The 17,526-nt window shown below is 35.9% G+C and overlaps 1 protein-coding gene across 1 annotated transcript in view; it reads right to left on the reverse strand.

Moving 5' to 3' along the window:
• Nucleotides 1-17,526, reverse strand: part of Gbe1 (1,4-alpha-glucan branching enzyme 1) — a 247,403-nt gene that overhangs the window by 156,142 nt on the left and 73,735 nt on the right. Inside the window, exon 3 of the mRNA XM_041678667.1 lies at nt 11,798-11,910. Coding sequence (XP_041534601.1) covers nt 11,798-11,910 — 113 coding nt within the window. The remainder of the gene's footprint in view (nt 1-11,797; nt 11,911-17,526) is intronic.

A 17,526-nucleotide genomic window follows, 5' to 3' on the forward strand; every position in this document is an offset into this window, starting at 1 on the left:
CAAAGACTAATTAGGAAGGCTGCTGTGGTGCACAGAAATAATCCACTAAAAAAATCAAAATTAATGGCAAAATTTAGTTCCCTTTGTGTTTGATTTTCATCTATCTGCACTCAGTTATAAACAAGCTATCAAAAAAATAAAAACTGCCCATTAGTGGTTAATTGATAATGACTTGTACTACCATTGATGACTCCCTGAAAAGAACTCTGTGAGTCTTTAGTTGAAAACCAAACAGGAACACTGAACAGTTTAGAAGTTCACAACAGGTTAGAAGTTGTTCCTTCTTCTGACCCTGCCATGGGAGGTAGCATACAGCACACAGTAGTCAGTTTTAACATAAACAAGCTGATTTAAGATTGGATCTATACATTGAAAAGATGTAAGTGAACTATATTTTTGCTTTGGCTTATTGTCTCTAATTAGTAATTAGTAGTATATACAGTGCAAAATTCTTTCTTTGTAAAAGTTCTTCAAGGTTTGAGAAAAATTCAAGGTAGAAATGTCTCAAAGAGCTGAAACGTGCTATGCTGGGGAATAACATTTAATCATTAATTTGAGAGATGTGTGTTGTCATCTCATGACTGGAACTTTTTCACATTATAAGCATGACCCACTAAGTACTCTGAGTTCTGACACATCCATAGTAAATACATTGTGAAACCTCTTATCTCAACAAGCTCTGAACCACAAAAACAAAGTGCTGAGCCTAGTCCATTTATAAACAAGAAACTTGAGGTAATATGAAAGCCACCTTCAGTCTTGATTTGAAATAATGACAAATTAAAACCATTATTCCCAAATGTGTATACATTTAATTTGATATAATCTCCTCCTTTACAAAAAAAAAGGAAAGAAAGAAAGAAAGAAAGAAAGAAAGAAAGAAAGAAAATGAAAAAGCTATAAAGTAATTTGAAAACAATGAGAATGAGGGCTTAGGAAGAAAAATGATGGGGTAAAAGTACTACAGCATCACAGGATATTTATTATTTAGCTTTTTGATGAATAAAGATAAATGTCAGAACTACTAAATAAAAGTAAGCATTTCAAATCTTTTAGAGTAAGTGTAGTAGTCACTTTACTATTTGGGATTACAGCTCTAGAGAGCTTTGAATCTATCATGGAGGGGAAGGCATGGCAAAAATCAGCTAGATGACAGGCAGCGGGAGCAGGTCTCATCATAAAATAGGAGACTGAAGTAAAGAGATGGAACTACAAGTGGATCAGGGTTTTAAACTCTCAAAGCCATTCCCCAGCAATTTACTTTCTGTAGTAAGGCTATACCTTCTAAACCTTCCCTAACAGTGTCACCAACTGAAGAACCAAGAATGGGCTGAAGATGAAACTTGGTACTTAGTGAATATTCACATGCCACACAACCTACATTTATTCTGTGGTACACACACACACACACACACACACACACACACGCGCACATCATTTACCTAAAATTGTTACGGTATTGATGTGGGATTCCCCTCTGTATGCTGTGAATATCATTGATTAATAAAGGACTACTTGGGACCTACAGCAGAGTAGAACTTAGATAAGCAGGTAAAACTAAACTGAATGCTGGCAGAAAGGAGGAGTCAGAGAGAGAAGCCGTGGAGCCACCATAGACATTTTGCTGGCACTGAAACTTTGCTCGTAGGCCACGACCTCATGGTGATGCACAGATTAATGGAGATGGATTAAATTAAAATGTAGGAGTTAGCCAATAAGAAGCTAAAGCTAATGGACCAATCAGTGATTTAAATAATACAGTTTCTCTGTGATTATTTTGGGGCTGAATAAGCAGAAACAAACAAGTGGCCTCATTCCAACACAGTCTAATAAAAACTCAGGAGTCACAAATTGAGATAAAGACCTGGTAAATCCAAGGAGCAACAGAGTTCATTGACTGATCCTCTGCCCATGTTATTTTCTTATCCACCAGCCCAGGAAATCCCTCCTGAAGACATTTTCTCTCTTACTGTCCCTTCCCTAGCAGACCTTCTCATCCTCCAGCAATTCTGTGGCTGATCCCAGTCAACCATGGGCAAACTCCACCCTTTAATTCAAGGTGGGCTGTACTGGCACGGCAGAAGGCTGTATAGACAATTCAACTACAGCATACATACATACACATGTACACACACAAACACACACACAATCAACAACAAAATATCCACTGCACAAATAGGATTAATGAGAATGTTTAAGTAACAAAAAAACATAGAGAATGGTAAATATTTATTTAAACAACCTTAAACCGGTATTTGTTTACTTGAGAAATTTTTTCTATTTTTCTACCTCTGATGTTAACAGGACTCCTCCAATACACAGAAATTATATTTACTAGCAAAATCTGTTTAAGATATTATATTAGTAAATGTACTGTCTCTGGAAAATTAAAGTGCAAAAATATTTCCCATGATGAAGTCCAGCTATTTATGGTGAATATACTATACATTCATAAAGACAGTAATCATGAGGTAGTTCCTACAAATCAGACATTAAAAAGCCCCTAAAACATCACTCTGTAAAAAACAAAGTTATCTGATAGATTACAGACAGGGTAATAGATTGTTCTATAACTGAAGTGGATACTGATCACAGCATGAGAAGGAACAGACCCTATAGGATTAGAGGGGAAAGATATAACTATTGAAAGGAAAGCTGCATTTGAGAATATGGAAAACATCACTGCATACTTCTGGTTGTTTCTCAGACTATTATACATGAAAAAGGCATTTTGACTAAAAAAAGATATTGTCTGAACCACTCTGAAATAAGACTAAACTAGTCACAATTAGATATTTTTTTAAAGTAGTCAAGTATGGTTTATATAAAACTGCAATGGAAGTAAAGAACTTATTTTGGGTGACCTGCCCAGACTTAGATTATCATGGCTGGCCCCCACAACTGCTTGGTACACTGGGTAGTAGAAATTGAGTACCATGGAAGAACTTGTAGCACATTACCAAAAGGCACGGATCTTTAACAAGGGAAGAAGAAAAAGAGCTATATCTGGTCAAAAATTTGTCTCGATATTTATCAACGGTGAATATCATCAAGTGAACACAGTTGTAACTCATCATGTAATTGAAGACTGAGCATGTTGGGTCAATTGCACTTGCTTGCAAAGTGTTGTTTCTAACTGTATTACAACGCATTGGGGATTTTTGTTATAACTCAATCCATACACATATCTTTATATGCAGTCCATCTATACAGAAGAATTCTTTATTCTTGGTTTTCTATCTTACCATCTTTTTGTCAATTTCCTCTTTATTTATTTAAGCTTTTGTATCCCAAGAAAGAATAATTTGGTTCAAAAATCTTTATATGGAAGAATTCTTTTATTGATGTTTCTTTATTTCCTTGTAAAGACATCCTGTTCTCCTATAAAATTATATCTACATGGTATATGTTAAAGTACTTTTTTTGTAAACTATTAATCATTTTTATGACTAAATAGAAATAGTAAAGAAAAAACTAGAAAAAAAAAAAAAAAACTGCAATGGAAAGCACAGGCCAGGAATGGAGGGCTTTGTACAGGGAGTCAAGGGAAATGGAATTCACAATGGGAAGTGTAAAGCTTATTGATGTGAAGGCAGGTAAGAGCTCATTTGGAAGAGTCACACATGGGATCATGACTATCAAACAGCAATGTGCTGGGCAATATAAAAACTGATCAAACAGGTTTTCTATCACAGGATTCAAAATTTCAGAGAGAAGGGAATGGGACAAGGAATTTCATCACAAAGTGTTTAAAACAGAAGAATAATGTAAAGAGAGCCCATGTCTTAAAATGAAGTCAATTCTGACTATTCTATAAAAATTGGAAGAGGAAGTAAGAAGTTTAATAAAGATAAGGCCATTTTGGGAAAGAATATGAAATAGAAACTGTGTCTTAGTGCATGTAGTAAATTGTTTTCTTTTTTGCATTGCACTATAAATTCAAAAGCAGTGCTTCCATTGTTCCTTCTTTCCTAGTGTCCAAGGCTGACAGTACAATACTTCAAGTAAAAAACACATAAAATCAAATATTTGTTAACTATTATATTAGGAAAGAAAAATCAGAATAAGATTGTTTTCAGCTTTTAGGTATAAGCATAAAATACAAAGGAACACTTCCACTCTCTCACCCATCTTTGCAGTCACAGGATTTACTCTCTAAAAAATTACATTACATATGTAAAGTTTTATTTTGTGCTTCCTATCACCATGCTAAGGAACTTACACACAGAGAGAGAAAAGAAAGAAAAGAGAGGAAAAAATGAGTCAATTTAACAGGGCTTTATTCTCATCTACAGGGAAGAGGCCATTTCCTGGTATGTTATTTGGGCTCATTAGCATTCGTACTGTGTTTGCAAACACAAAGACTCATCATCTCTGTGGTAAGGAAAGTATCTAATTCTACCTATGCACTCTCTCACAAATTAGATGTTTCAGGGTCTTAAAGGTTGATTAAGTTGAACTGGATAACAAATGAAACCATCTGGTCCTGGGCTTTTTTTGGTAGGGAGGTTTTTGATAACAGCTTCTAATTCTTTGCGACTTACAGGTCTGTTTAGATTGTTCACCTGGTCCTGGTTTAGTTTTGGTAAATGGTATTTATCTAAAAAAGCGTCCATTTCTTTTACATTTTCAGTTTTGTGGCATATAGGCTTTTGTAGTAAGATCTAATGACTCTCTGAATTTCCTCTGTGTCTGTGGTTATGTCCCCCTTTTCATTTCTGATCTTATTAATTTGCGTGTTCTCTCTCTTTCGTTTGATTAGTTTGGATAGGGGTTTATCTATCTTGTTGATTTTCTCCAGGAACCAGCTTTTTGTTTCATTGATTCTTTGGATTGTTTTCTGTGTTTCTATTTTGTTGATTTCAGCCCTCAATTTGATTATTTCCAGTCTTCTACTCCTCCTAGGTGAGTCTGCTTCTTTTTTTTCTAGAGCTTTCAAGTGGGCTGTTAAGTCTCCAATATGTGCCAGTTAGTTCCTTGGGCAGCTGAGGATTGGGAACCTGAAATGACCCTATCCTAGAGCAATACTGACGAATATCTTGCATATCATCATAGAATCTTCATCTGGTGATGGATAGAGATCGAGACAGTGACCCACACAGGAGCACTGGACTGAGCTCCCAAGGTCCCAAGGAGGAGCAGAAGGAGGGAGAACATGAGCAAAGAATTCGGGACCACGAGGCGTGCATCCACCCACTGAGACAGAGGAGCTGATCTACGGGGAGCTCACCAAGGCCAGCTGGACTGTGACCGAAAAAGCATGGGATAAAACCGGACTCTCTGAACATGGCGAACAATGAGGGCTGATGAGACACCAAGGACAATGGCAGGGGGTTTTGATCCTACTTAATGTGCTGGCTTTGTGGGAGCCTAGCCAGTTTGGATGTTCACCTTCCTAGACCTGGATGGAGGGGGGGGGGGGGGACCTTGGACTTTCCACAGGGCAGGGAACCCTGACTGCTCTGTGGACTGGAGAGGGAGGGGGAGAGGAGTGGGGGGAGGGGGAGAAGGGTGGGAGGAGGGGGAGAAGGGTGGGAGGAGGGGAAGGGAAATGGGAGGCTGGGAGGAGGTGGAAACTTGTTTTTTGTTTATGTTTTTTTTTCTTCTTTTCGCAATAAAAAAAAATCTGTAAAGCTGCTGGAAGAAATCAGAATTTCAGCAAAAAAAAAAAAAAAAAAAAACAAATGAAGTGAGTAAGGATTTTCTGTAGGTCACAGAAGAAAAAAACATCACATATAATAATAAGGACAACACAAGCAACAAATGATCAGAATAGCCAGAATCTTATGCTCACTCTACACTATGGGAATGCAACAACCCAATGGAAGCCTCAAGTCATTAAATATTCCACTGAGCAGACATGATTTTTGTTTCTTACTTCTCAAAGGGGTTATTTTTGAAGTTGGTATTAAAAGGGACAAACTCCTCAGGGTTTCTTTACTTACCCACGCAAATAAGTAATAGCAAAAAAAAAAAAAAAAAAACTCACTAACAGAACAAGACAAAATGAAAAAAGGAACCATGAATTGCAACAAAATTTTATAAGACTGGAAAGAAGTTGCAAGTATAAGAAACAAATAGAAAGGCAAAAATGGGCTAGAGAGATGGGTCAGTGGTTTACAGCACTTTCTGATCTTGCAAGAGCCTTGAATCTGATTCCCAGAATCCTTTGCCATCTTCTAATCTACATGGGTACATAGTACCCATATATATACTCCATTCTTTCTTAACAATATAATAACTAATTTTCCACATACATATGTGTTTGTGTATGTGTTTGTGTACACACACATATGAAGGCAAAACATTCACAAATGTACATTGTTTTAAATAATTTGAAAAGGAAAGGCAAAGCTATAATCTGATAATTTGATTTTACAGATGAAAAATACTAAAATGCCAATTTTACAAGCACAATAGTCCTCTAAATGACTCAGCATCCAAAAGCCCTTAGGACTAGGAAGAAGTAAAGCCAGCTGATTAAAACAAGCCAGCATTGCTCCTGGGTGATGCCTTTGTGTTAATTGGAAGAGGTCTATACATACTTCTCCAAAAGGAGATCCCAGCTTTATTCTATGAAAACTATAGACGTAGGAGCCTCCAGACACAGAAACTGTGAGTTCAGAAGATGTCTGAAAATAACCTGACTGAGAGTAGGTGAACCACTCATCTGCATGTCCTGCTGTTATTTCAATGGCAATAGATGAGTGTACAGCCCTATATTTCATGCCCATTCTACTCATTCCACACACCTGTTCTTTAATACACTGCAAATTCCAGTGCAAGTAAATTAAAACATTTCCAGAGGGGGAGAAAAAAAAAACTCTTCACTTACTGTCACCATTTCACAAAGAAACTCACATGCAGCATCTGTATATGATGTGGGAGTGTCATATCAATCTGTTGCTTTCATTGGTTAATTAATAAAGAAACTGCTTGGACTGATAGGTTAGAACATAGGTGGGTGGAGTAAACAGAACAGAATGCTGGGAAGAAGGGAAGTTAGAAAGACACCATGCCGCGCCTCTCCAGAGCAGATGTGATGAAGCAAGCCGCCAGGTCAGACATGCTGAATCTTTCCGAGTTAGACTGGTGCTAAACAGATTAGTAGATATGGGTTAAAGCAAGATATGAGAGTTAGACAGAAGAAGCCAGATATAATGGGCGGAGCAGTGTTTAAAAGAATACAATTTTTGTGTTGTTATTTCGGGGCATAAGCTAGCCAGGCGGCCGGGAGCTGGGTGGCAGGAATGCAGCCCACCGCTCCTTCTATAGAATGTATACATAGAATTTAATGACCTTTTTTACATAAATATAAAATAGAACTCTAATCATGTATCACTGCACAATTAAGTAAAACTTGCAAGATGACATTCAGAGATAAAAATAAACATACACGCAAAAATAATATCAGAAAGAGAGGCAAAGGTAGCTAGATAGAAAATTTGATTTTTAAATATCTGCAATTTATACACAAAACATATTTTTAAATATTTTAATGATATAATTTAATTTAAAAATAGAAATTGTAAACAAATTCTTAGAGACTATGAAAGCATAGTTGCTAAGAAAAAAGCAGTTGACAGACAAGATCATCTTTCAGAGTATAACAAAAAGTCAAAATGATGGGTAGGTTAAGAGAAAAAGACAAAATCTACAAGATTCGATATACACATACTAGGCTCCCTTAAAAAAACGAAAAAAAAAATAGGAAAAGAAGGAAATCAACAATTACATAGCACATGAAATGTCCTAGAACTGAAGGCTCACAATTTTCAGATCAGTCTTCTTAGGCAATGCCTATAACACTAAATTCTTGCATGCAACATCTCTAACACAAACCCTTCATTCATCCTTACTCCCAAAAGACCCATTCCAGTTCTCCATAGTTATGTTTAATCTACCTCTTATCACACAGATTCTTTCCACAAAATATCTATTTCTCCATTTTGTTCTCAGGAAAGATGTAATATTCTGTCTCTCAGCATGCTAAAACCTGGAGGTCACAGTTTCCAGACAAAGAGCTACAGAACATAGCACAACATGAAATGTTAGATCTGGGACATGTTTTAAATTCACCTTTTTGTGTACCTGCCCTCCCTCTTCTTTCTGAACCCTTACACTGACTTGCAATATAGCACATTTCAAAGTGTGGAATATGAGAAGATAGATTACAATGAAGACACAACTTGTAATAACTCACTAATTTTGTGAAAACATACCTTTAAGAAGTACTTCTTTCCTAGCAATATAAGGAAGAATGAAAATAAATGAATAAAACATATTTTTTCAAAAGTCTTAGCTAACAAAATTCCAAATATAACTATTTGGTTTCATGCCTCTTTTCTAGCAATCAATTCTATAACATCCAAACAGGTTTTATAATTGAAAAGAAGAACCTTCCTGTTATACAATAAATGACATCTGTCCAAATTTAGCCCTAACGCTAAGATAGTGTTATCTGGAGACTGGGCCACTGGGAGTTAATCAGGTCCATATGGAGTAACAAATTTAGATAGTTGGTTATGAGAAAAACTCACCAGGATTTGCACACATATACTTTCTAACACCCAACCTGCCTTTCTATCTGCCATTTGACAAAGCAAAAAAGCATTCCCCTGTAATCAGAGAATGCTAGTTCATTTCCAGACCACCCTGACCCAAATAATCCCACAAAAACTACATTAATTACAGCACCATTTTACCTATGACTCAAGTGTATTTCTAGGTAGCTCTTACATCTTAAATTAACCAGTATCTATTAATCTGTGTATTGACACGAGGGTACGGCTTACTGGGCTAGATTCTGTTCTGGTGTCTTTCTCCTTCAGCAGCTACATGGCATCTTCTTGACTCTGCCAACTCTCTCTATATATCTCTGTTTGGATTTCCTGCCTGGCTATACTCTGCTAAGGCATTGGTCGAAACAGCTTTATTTATCAATCAATAAAAGCAACACATACACAAGGACACCCCACATCATCTCCTCTTTTCAGTCTAATTAAAAAGGAAGATTGTAACTTTGGCGTAGTAAAATTACATATGGCAAAACAGGTATCAAGCAAGAATTACAGTTACAATTCACATAAATATATTAGGACAGTGAAAAATAAGTTAATTTTAAATGTCATTGCTAATCTTTTAGTTTTAATTGGAATAGCAAGAAAGAAGAGAGGGGAAAGGGAGAGGAGGTGAAAACTAGAGAATGGGAAGGAAATCTTCAGTTGCCTCTAGTAAACTTGCCAAGTTTATCTTCCTGATCTATTCACTCATGTCTCGGGTACAGATACTGGCCTGTGAGAGCCCTATATCCTAGAATTCCAATTCCTAGGAGCCTTGGCCAGAGTCGGGCTCCAACACGATGTCACAGATAAAAGGGAATGAGGGACCAGATTATTTGTCTCCTTTATTACTCTAGTTCCTTCACTTGGAGGCTGCTACAAATGACCTTTGGTTCTCAACCAAAACCCAGTGCTTCACTCAAGACTCCCACTGGGTTCCCAGTTATTAATATATTCATCAAGTGGCAGAGAAGCAGTTAAAATTTTAAGACTTCCAACTCAGCACTCCTTTGAACACTCTAGTTTTCTCTCTGCAACTCAACTATGAAATAGCCTTTTTGAAAATAATACCTACTAAAACTGAGTATGCCATTTGTTTCCTCCTTGAGACCTGGATCAATACTCACCTTTAACCATTCTGCACTCTCAGGTTAGAATGCCTTTCTTCCTGCTACCCCTCTGATCAACTTCTAAATATGTTTCCAAGTATGTAGCGGCGAAAATGAATGCAAAATAGATTGTAAAATATATACACAGCTTTAATGGGGAAATTAGACTTACAGTACCACGGTTCCTGTGAAGAACAGGAAGCAGGAAGGGGTGCATGGACTCCTGCACTCCCAATTTATAAGTAAACATTCGCCTGAGGCAAGCCCGCCTCCTAAGGGGCTGGCTTAACCCTACACAAGTATGCTTGAATGTTATTACCACTTGTGTCTTATGTTGCCATCACACAATGAATATATTGTTTATTAATTGTTTAGTCTTATAGCACTTTCTACTTAAAATATATTCATGCAATATGTGTATAGATAGATAGATAGATAGATAGATAGATAGATAGATAGATGGAAAAAGGATACTTAATAACTATGACAATCTGTCAATTTCTTTTATTTAGATTTAATAAGGTATTAAAGGAAAGCACAATGAAGTGTGAGAGGCATGAATAATATAAATCTAACTATCCTCAAGGTAAGTGTTCTTCCTTATACCATAAAATCCATGAAAGTTTAATTTATTTTATCATTTTATCTTTGAATATTGTCATTCAATTAAAAATTGTAACAGCTTTATTTATAACATGATAAGTGGTTAAAATTCTTTTCAACTATTCGGTTGAAAAATTGAAGTGTTTTGCAGAGAGAACAAAGTTATAATTTCAGTGGTGGGTAATGCTTATTTTGTAAATGGTTACAAGGTTGTTCATAAGATATAGTCACAAATAAAAAAGGTCAATCCCTTTGTGGGCTGAAACATATTTTAAGTTCTGCTTAGGAAATGGCTTTTCATCACCAAGGAAGACTAGTCAGGAATATCACCAGGGTAAAGGGCCAAAGGGTTCAGATCAGTTGATGTTTACAAAAAATTTCCCAGCATCCCACAAAAGGTACAACAATTTCCACACATGATTAACTAGATATGTCACTGTTTAATATTACAAAACAGCTAAGTATACCATTAACACTTGAAATGGCTAAACACTAGCAATAACATCTTGTTGTTAGAGTTTCTTGTTAATTACCTTGACCATAAATTTTAGAGATTCATTCTGACAAAAGAGCAGTTGACCTAATATGTATTTAATATTTCCTTTTTGTAAAACAATAGTTTTGAAAAAGCCAGATGAGAATGTGAAAAGCATTTTAAACCATTAGATAAAAATATCTGTTTAAAAAAATCAAACCATTGTTTAATTTGACCAAGGTCAACCAATTTTTGAAAAAGAAACCAAATGCAATATGTAGCACAGAAAAATTCTAAAAGACTTCAATCAGAGACATCAACTCATTGCTACTTATTAAATTCATCCAAAGTAGCTTTAACATATCAAAAATCATTCATTTCTGGTAAAGGCTAAGTAATCATTATCAAAAAACTTAGGAACTTTTTTTTAATACTTGCATATAAAGGAGGCGACTTAGAGAATAAATCTAAATCTAAATACAAACTTCATGAATATTTCATATCTGCCTTACACATATAGCCTGAAGGGAAGTATTTGCAATTCGTAACAATTTATGTAAGAAACACAATTTCATGGTATGGAATTTTCCACTTGTGTCATCACGCCAGCACTCAAAAGGCTTCTGATTCTAAAGCATTTTCAATTTGAAATTTTAGATTTGCAATGCTCACTACAGATTTAATTATTTTACCACTTGCATAGAAATGACATTTTAAAATTTATTCATTCAGTACTTAATTTTAACAGCAAGGAAATTATGAGGACTCATGAAACTATGAAAATAAAATAAATGATAATGTAATATTTTAAAAGATAATAAATCTACTACCTGAAGTAATAACACAGTTTTCAAAAATGGCAAACCTGAAGAACTAAGAAAGAGCAAACTGTTGAATACATTCATTCAAAACTGGGCTTAAATGGGCCCCAGTAGTATTGTGGTACAAAATTAACATAGTAAGTTTGGTGCCATCTTGAGTTATGTGCCAATGCCTTATCATGCATAAGAGAAAAAAAAAACAAAAACAAAAAAGAAAGAGGGACATACCTTCAATTTGGATCCATGTGGTATTACAGATTTATTCTGCTTGGGTGGAATATGCAGCTCCCATTTTCCATATTCTAGCTTTTTATATGGGTGAGAAAACGGATTCCATCCATCTAAATAATAAAGATCATGTAATCAAAAACTTGATAAGACTAGGAGTTTAGTAAAACCTAATATACTGTTTACCTACAAAAAAAAAATAAACTGCTTTAACAAAACCTGTTTTCTAATGTAATAATCAAAGTACTCTGCCCGTCTTCTCCCTGTATCCCTGTTTGGATTTCCCATCTAGCTATATTCTGCCCTGCCATAGGCCAAGAAGCTTGTTTATTAACCAATGATAATAAAACATATTCATAGCATACAGAGGAGCATCCCACATCAGTATAACTAATGAGGATATTTTTTTAAATGTGGCATATACCAAAAAACAATTAGTTAATTAGCTTTTTAAATAAAAGTTAAAGGAAAGACTGCTACATTTTATCACTAACATAAGCCTATCTCCATAGATAGACTAACAATGCAATCTAACACCTGTATGAATTCACTTAAGAAACAGGAGAGAAACATTTGAAAAACATAATTCAAGGAACAAAGGAAACAAAACAACAGATGAGCAGGCTAAGAAAATATTCAGAGGAAGAACTCTGAATGACCAGTAGACATGAGCAATAATAAAACTCAAGATGATTTAGATCATGGAATCACCAACTCATTGCTACTCATTGACTTAGAAAAACTAAAGGTTCAGAATATCAAATATCCAATAAGGTCATAAAACAACAGTACTTCAGAGGGTACAAATGGCTGAAAATAGCTTGGCACTGAATTTATGCTAACCCAATGGCCCAACAAGTCTATTCCCAGGCAATACCTTAGACAAATTCTCCTGAGTGAATTCAAGAGACTACTTAGAACTGATCACTGAAGATTTAACTGCAAAAGCAAATACTACTACTACTACTACTACTAATAATAATAATAATAATAATAATAATAATAATAAGCAACCATATTTTACAGAAGCTATAGAATACAGAAAATGCATGCAGGTAAGAGAATTAAACAATGAGGTGTCACACAAAGATGTAATAGGGATGTATCAGAGTAGATAAATATAAAACTGCAAAGCTGATTGTTAAGGGGAACAAAAAGAATATCACTTATACCAAACTCAAGAAATATGTAGAATGCAACAGATAGAGACATGTGCATGTTGTAAAACTATTAAAACTGAAATGAAATTGTGAAACAACATCTACAATGATTTTCTCTAAGATAGGAAAAAATTAAATATACACAGAGCAGAGAAACAAATGAAATGAGACAGCCAAAATATTTATAATATTCAAGCCAGCTATATAAACATAGGACTTCTCTATCTTTCTAGGATTAGAAAAATAGCACAATAAAAATTCATGTCAGGTCTCTGTACAGAAATAACTGTCCAAATATCTTTCTTTACCATCAATTATAAAGTGATATTATCAGGCAAAGGGCATCAGATCTTAACATATTTATGATTCCAAATACAGACTACCAAGCTACTTTCTGGGTTAGCAGTTTCAATTCATACCCCCACCAAGCTGCACAGGGGAATGTTCAACTACCCATATCCTCAGCAACACCAGAGATTATCATTTTAATAACAAGACATGCCTGTCTTGCTCAGCCAGGGTTCACTAAAAGAATTAAGCGCTAGTACCCTAAGGAACCACAGCAGGAAATAAATAAACTCCTCTTTAATGCATCAAGAATAGAACTTGTTATACACCATCCTTGGGAGAATTGAGGAAACAGACACTCCAATAATTTTCTGCATCCCATGGATCAGATGCACAGCTAGCACAAAAGAAGCTTTCTCTCATTATTTTTCAGGCAATAACGATAACGTTTGATATACGCTGTTTTCATTTCTTTTCAAAAAATAAGCTGTAATTGGAACAATGATTACTCTCTTTAACCTTATTGTTATTTTGGATAAATTGAGTTGTATTATATTTTCTTTTAAATATCTTTCATTAATTTCCAGTTTTATTGAAATGAAGATAATAATGTGGCTTACTTTGAGGTTTAATACAGTGACAATCAAAGCATTTATTTATTTACCAGCCTGTTTACTTTTAGCAGCTGAAGCCATTCAATTTTCTTAGGATAAATTTTGCAGATGAGTCCAACATGAAACTATATAAAATAAATCAAAGCAGAGGTGATCTGCTGGATATATCTGTATGTGTCTGGACTACTCTACCCTCTCAGCCTCCCATCTATCCTGCAGACAGAAGTCAGTTCTTCTCTTTATGTGACATAAGTGAGTGGTGCATGCCTGTGTGAGCTTATGTATGTAAATGTAAGTGTGAGTGCACATGTCTATATATGTGTTCATAAGCCAGAGCACAACATCAACTACCTTCCTCGATTGTCTTTGCCTTATTTCCTTATTCAATGGTCTGTCACTGAACATAGAGGTCAGCCTTTCTGTTCGCTTCCAAGGAAGCTTCTAGGATCTTCCAGTGCCCACACGCCAACACTACAGTAATGTACGTTTGGTCATGCCTGGATTTTACGTGGGTGCTGAAGAATTGAACTCAAGTCCTCATGCTGGCACAGGAAGCTCTCTTACCCACTAAGCTATCTCCATAGCCCAGAATTCTGTTCTTAAAATCTGTGAGTTATTTGTGGAGGGTTAAGGACTCAGGGGCTTCCCTCTGCCCATGTTAGCATGTCTATTGTTGTCATATGTTCAGCTCATGTTGAAGCAGTCATGTTGGTGACGTTTTATGGCTTAAGATAATCCCAGAAGACACAATTGCACAGATGGAACAACCAGACCTCCAAATATAGGAAAACAAACTTCAGTCCATATCTTAAAACATACATAAAATTAGCTCAAAATGGATCCCAGAAATAGGCTTAAGAACTCTAAAGCATTTCAAATAAAACTACGGTAAATTTCTATTACCTCAGTTCTTTAATACAATGCTAGATATAGATGGAACAAAAGAAAAATGATAAATCACACTATTCACAATGCAAAAATGAGTACACAAAAGACATTATCAAAAAATGAAGCGGCAAGGGAAGAAAATAATTGGAAATCATTATAAGCAATAAAGTTACTTGATTCTAAGGTTTCTAAATAATATTTACAATTTAATTATTAAAATACATTTTCAAAGCAAGCACAGGATTTTAATAGATGTGCCCTTCAAAATAGCAATGTAAAACAAGCACACAAGGGATGCCCAATGCAGTTAGTTATGGGAATACAGAAATCATAATGAGATGCTGTGCTCACAGACGTAAGGTTATTGTGAAAACAATGGATATAAAGTAAACTGGAGGGTGTGGAGAAATAAAACTTCACACATTGCTAATTAAAATGCAGAACCATGTCACTACTTTGGAAAACAGGCTGGAAAGTCTTCAAATACTAGTGTTAGCACTGTACTCAGGAATTCAGCTCAAACTTATATGTCAAAGTTATATCAAAGCAGATTGTGCTGTAGAGTTCTTTGTCAACTTCAGACACGCTAGAATCCCCTTGGAAGAGTGAGCCTCAGGTTAGGAATTACCGCCATCAGACCAGACTGTGCACAAGTCTATGGGCATTTTTTTTCTTTTGATGGATGAATCATGTGGAAGGCCCAGCCCACTACAGGCAGTGCCATCTTTGACAGGTGGTACCGGGGCATATAAGAAAACAAACAGGCAAGCCAGGAGGAGTAAGCCAGTAAGCAGTGCCCCTTCAAGATTTCTACTCCTACTCCTCCTCTTCTTGAGTTGGTACTTTGGCTTCCCATGATGGGCTGTGATCAGGGCATAGAAACCAAATAAATCCTTTCTTTCCCCAGTTGATTTTGATCATTGTGTTTATCAAAGTAATAGAAAGAAAGCTAGAACACAGATGTCCATACAAAGCCTTGCATGTATAGTGCTCATTTGCAATATAATTCATAGTCATCAAAAGCTGAACACTATCAAAGCATCTAAGCAATCAGTAAAGAAAATGCTTTGTGTTCATGTAATAGCATATTTATTCATACAGAAATGTGGCATACTAATACACAGTACAACATAGAATCCTATGAACCCAATTTATATTAAGGGAAAGAAGCCACAATATGTGCATATTCCACACTATTCATACAAACAATCTGTGGTAGGTAAAGTCTGTATTGTCATTGCTGGGACTGTGACAATTAGAAAATGACACCTGAGTGTCAAGAAGGAAAACGTCTTAAAGCTGAGAGTGATGGTTATTACACAAACCAGTTTATAATTACACTAAAGAAATATGAGCGAAGTATATACTTTAAATAGGTAAAATGCATGCTGTAAGAATCATCTCATATTGAAAAAATACCTCAATAAAACTGTTCAAATAATTCAGAAACAAAGCTCAGGTAGCCTTATTTGTTTGTTGTCATTGATCTTCGCCTAGGACTCAAATCAAGTTCTGTCAGAGATATTGTAAAGGAAAAGGCCACATAGGGAGACATATAAAAATTTAACACTAAGAAGATAGCCTGGTCAATAGGTAGAATAAAAAGTCAAGTTTGATGGCTAAAGATGTCTTTGAAGAGAAATGGCTAAAAGTTTAAAGGCTTGCCGAGGCAGAGCAATTTGAGAGCTTAGGGCTGGAGAGAACAGAGAGAAAAATTGGAACCAAAAATAAGAATATATAACTGTCTTTCCATCTGGAGCCCAAACAAGCTGGTTATGGGTCTGGGACAGGATTGCTGAGAATCTGAGGACGGCCTGGGCTACAGAGAGAGAGCCAAGCTAACCTGTACTATCAACACTACCAAGCAAACATGTCTTATCTCGCAAAAATAAATAAATAAACCAAAACAGGAAAAGAAAAACAACAATAAAAGAAGCAACCAACAAAATTCTTCATCCTCAAGGGAAAGTCTAATGACCTGAAAAAAATACACAGGAATGTAAGTAACAGGGTAGATGCACTATAAACTTTTTCGAATGACTTGAGGAGAGGCTGAGTCTGTGTTATACCTAATATACAAGAATACAGGTTTGTTGTGCTGAAGGAAATAATGAAATTATTACACTAGCAGTACGTAGGATGGCCTGGTAAAAATGACTGCAGCAGCAGTTATGGATTCTCCTTAGTGCTTGACATTCAATATCTGATTCAATTATCTCAAAAGTCCTATGCGGTATTAGACTTTTCATTTGATGGATAATGAAGCAGGCTCAAAGAATGAGTGCAGTAAAGCTCAAGTCTCGGAGCTACTAACAAAGCCAGGATTGGAATCATGTTAGCCTGCCTCCTGCTTCAGTCTATCTTTTCTTGCACGTTGGCATGCATAAACCAGCTAGATGAGGCAGCATCTGTCTCCATTAGAAATGCAGAAAACATCTGTCTTAGTGTGGGCTGCAGCAACAGATACTTAAATAATAAACTGGTTTTGCCCCCTCACAGTCTAGAAGCCAGGCAAGTAGAAAAAGGGGAAAGCATGCCAGTTTCTTAATAAGAGTTTTCTTCCAGCTGGCAGGCTACAGGTATCTTCATGTTGTATTCTTGTAGGATCTAGAGAAGTCTTCTCTCATGAGTCTGTGGCTTTTAAGAGAATCCTTCCATTCCTGGGAACTCTCCCCTCAAGCTTTAATAACATTTCAAGGCTCCACCTCCAAATACCAACACCTTGGACATTCACAAACACAGGAACTGGAGATAAAACCCAATGCTCAGCCCATAGCAG

This window comes from Microtus oregoni, unplaced genomic scaffold (genome assembly GCF_018167655.1).
Source record: "Microtus oregoni isolate MIOR12 unplaced genomic scaffold, Mior012 000030F_ref0000283, whole genome shotgun sequence".
NCBI lineage: Eukaryota > Metazoa > Chordata > Mammalia > Rodentia > Cricetidae > Microtus > Microtus oregoni.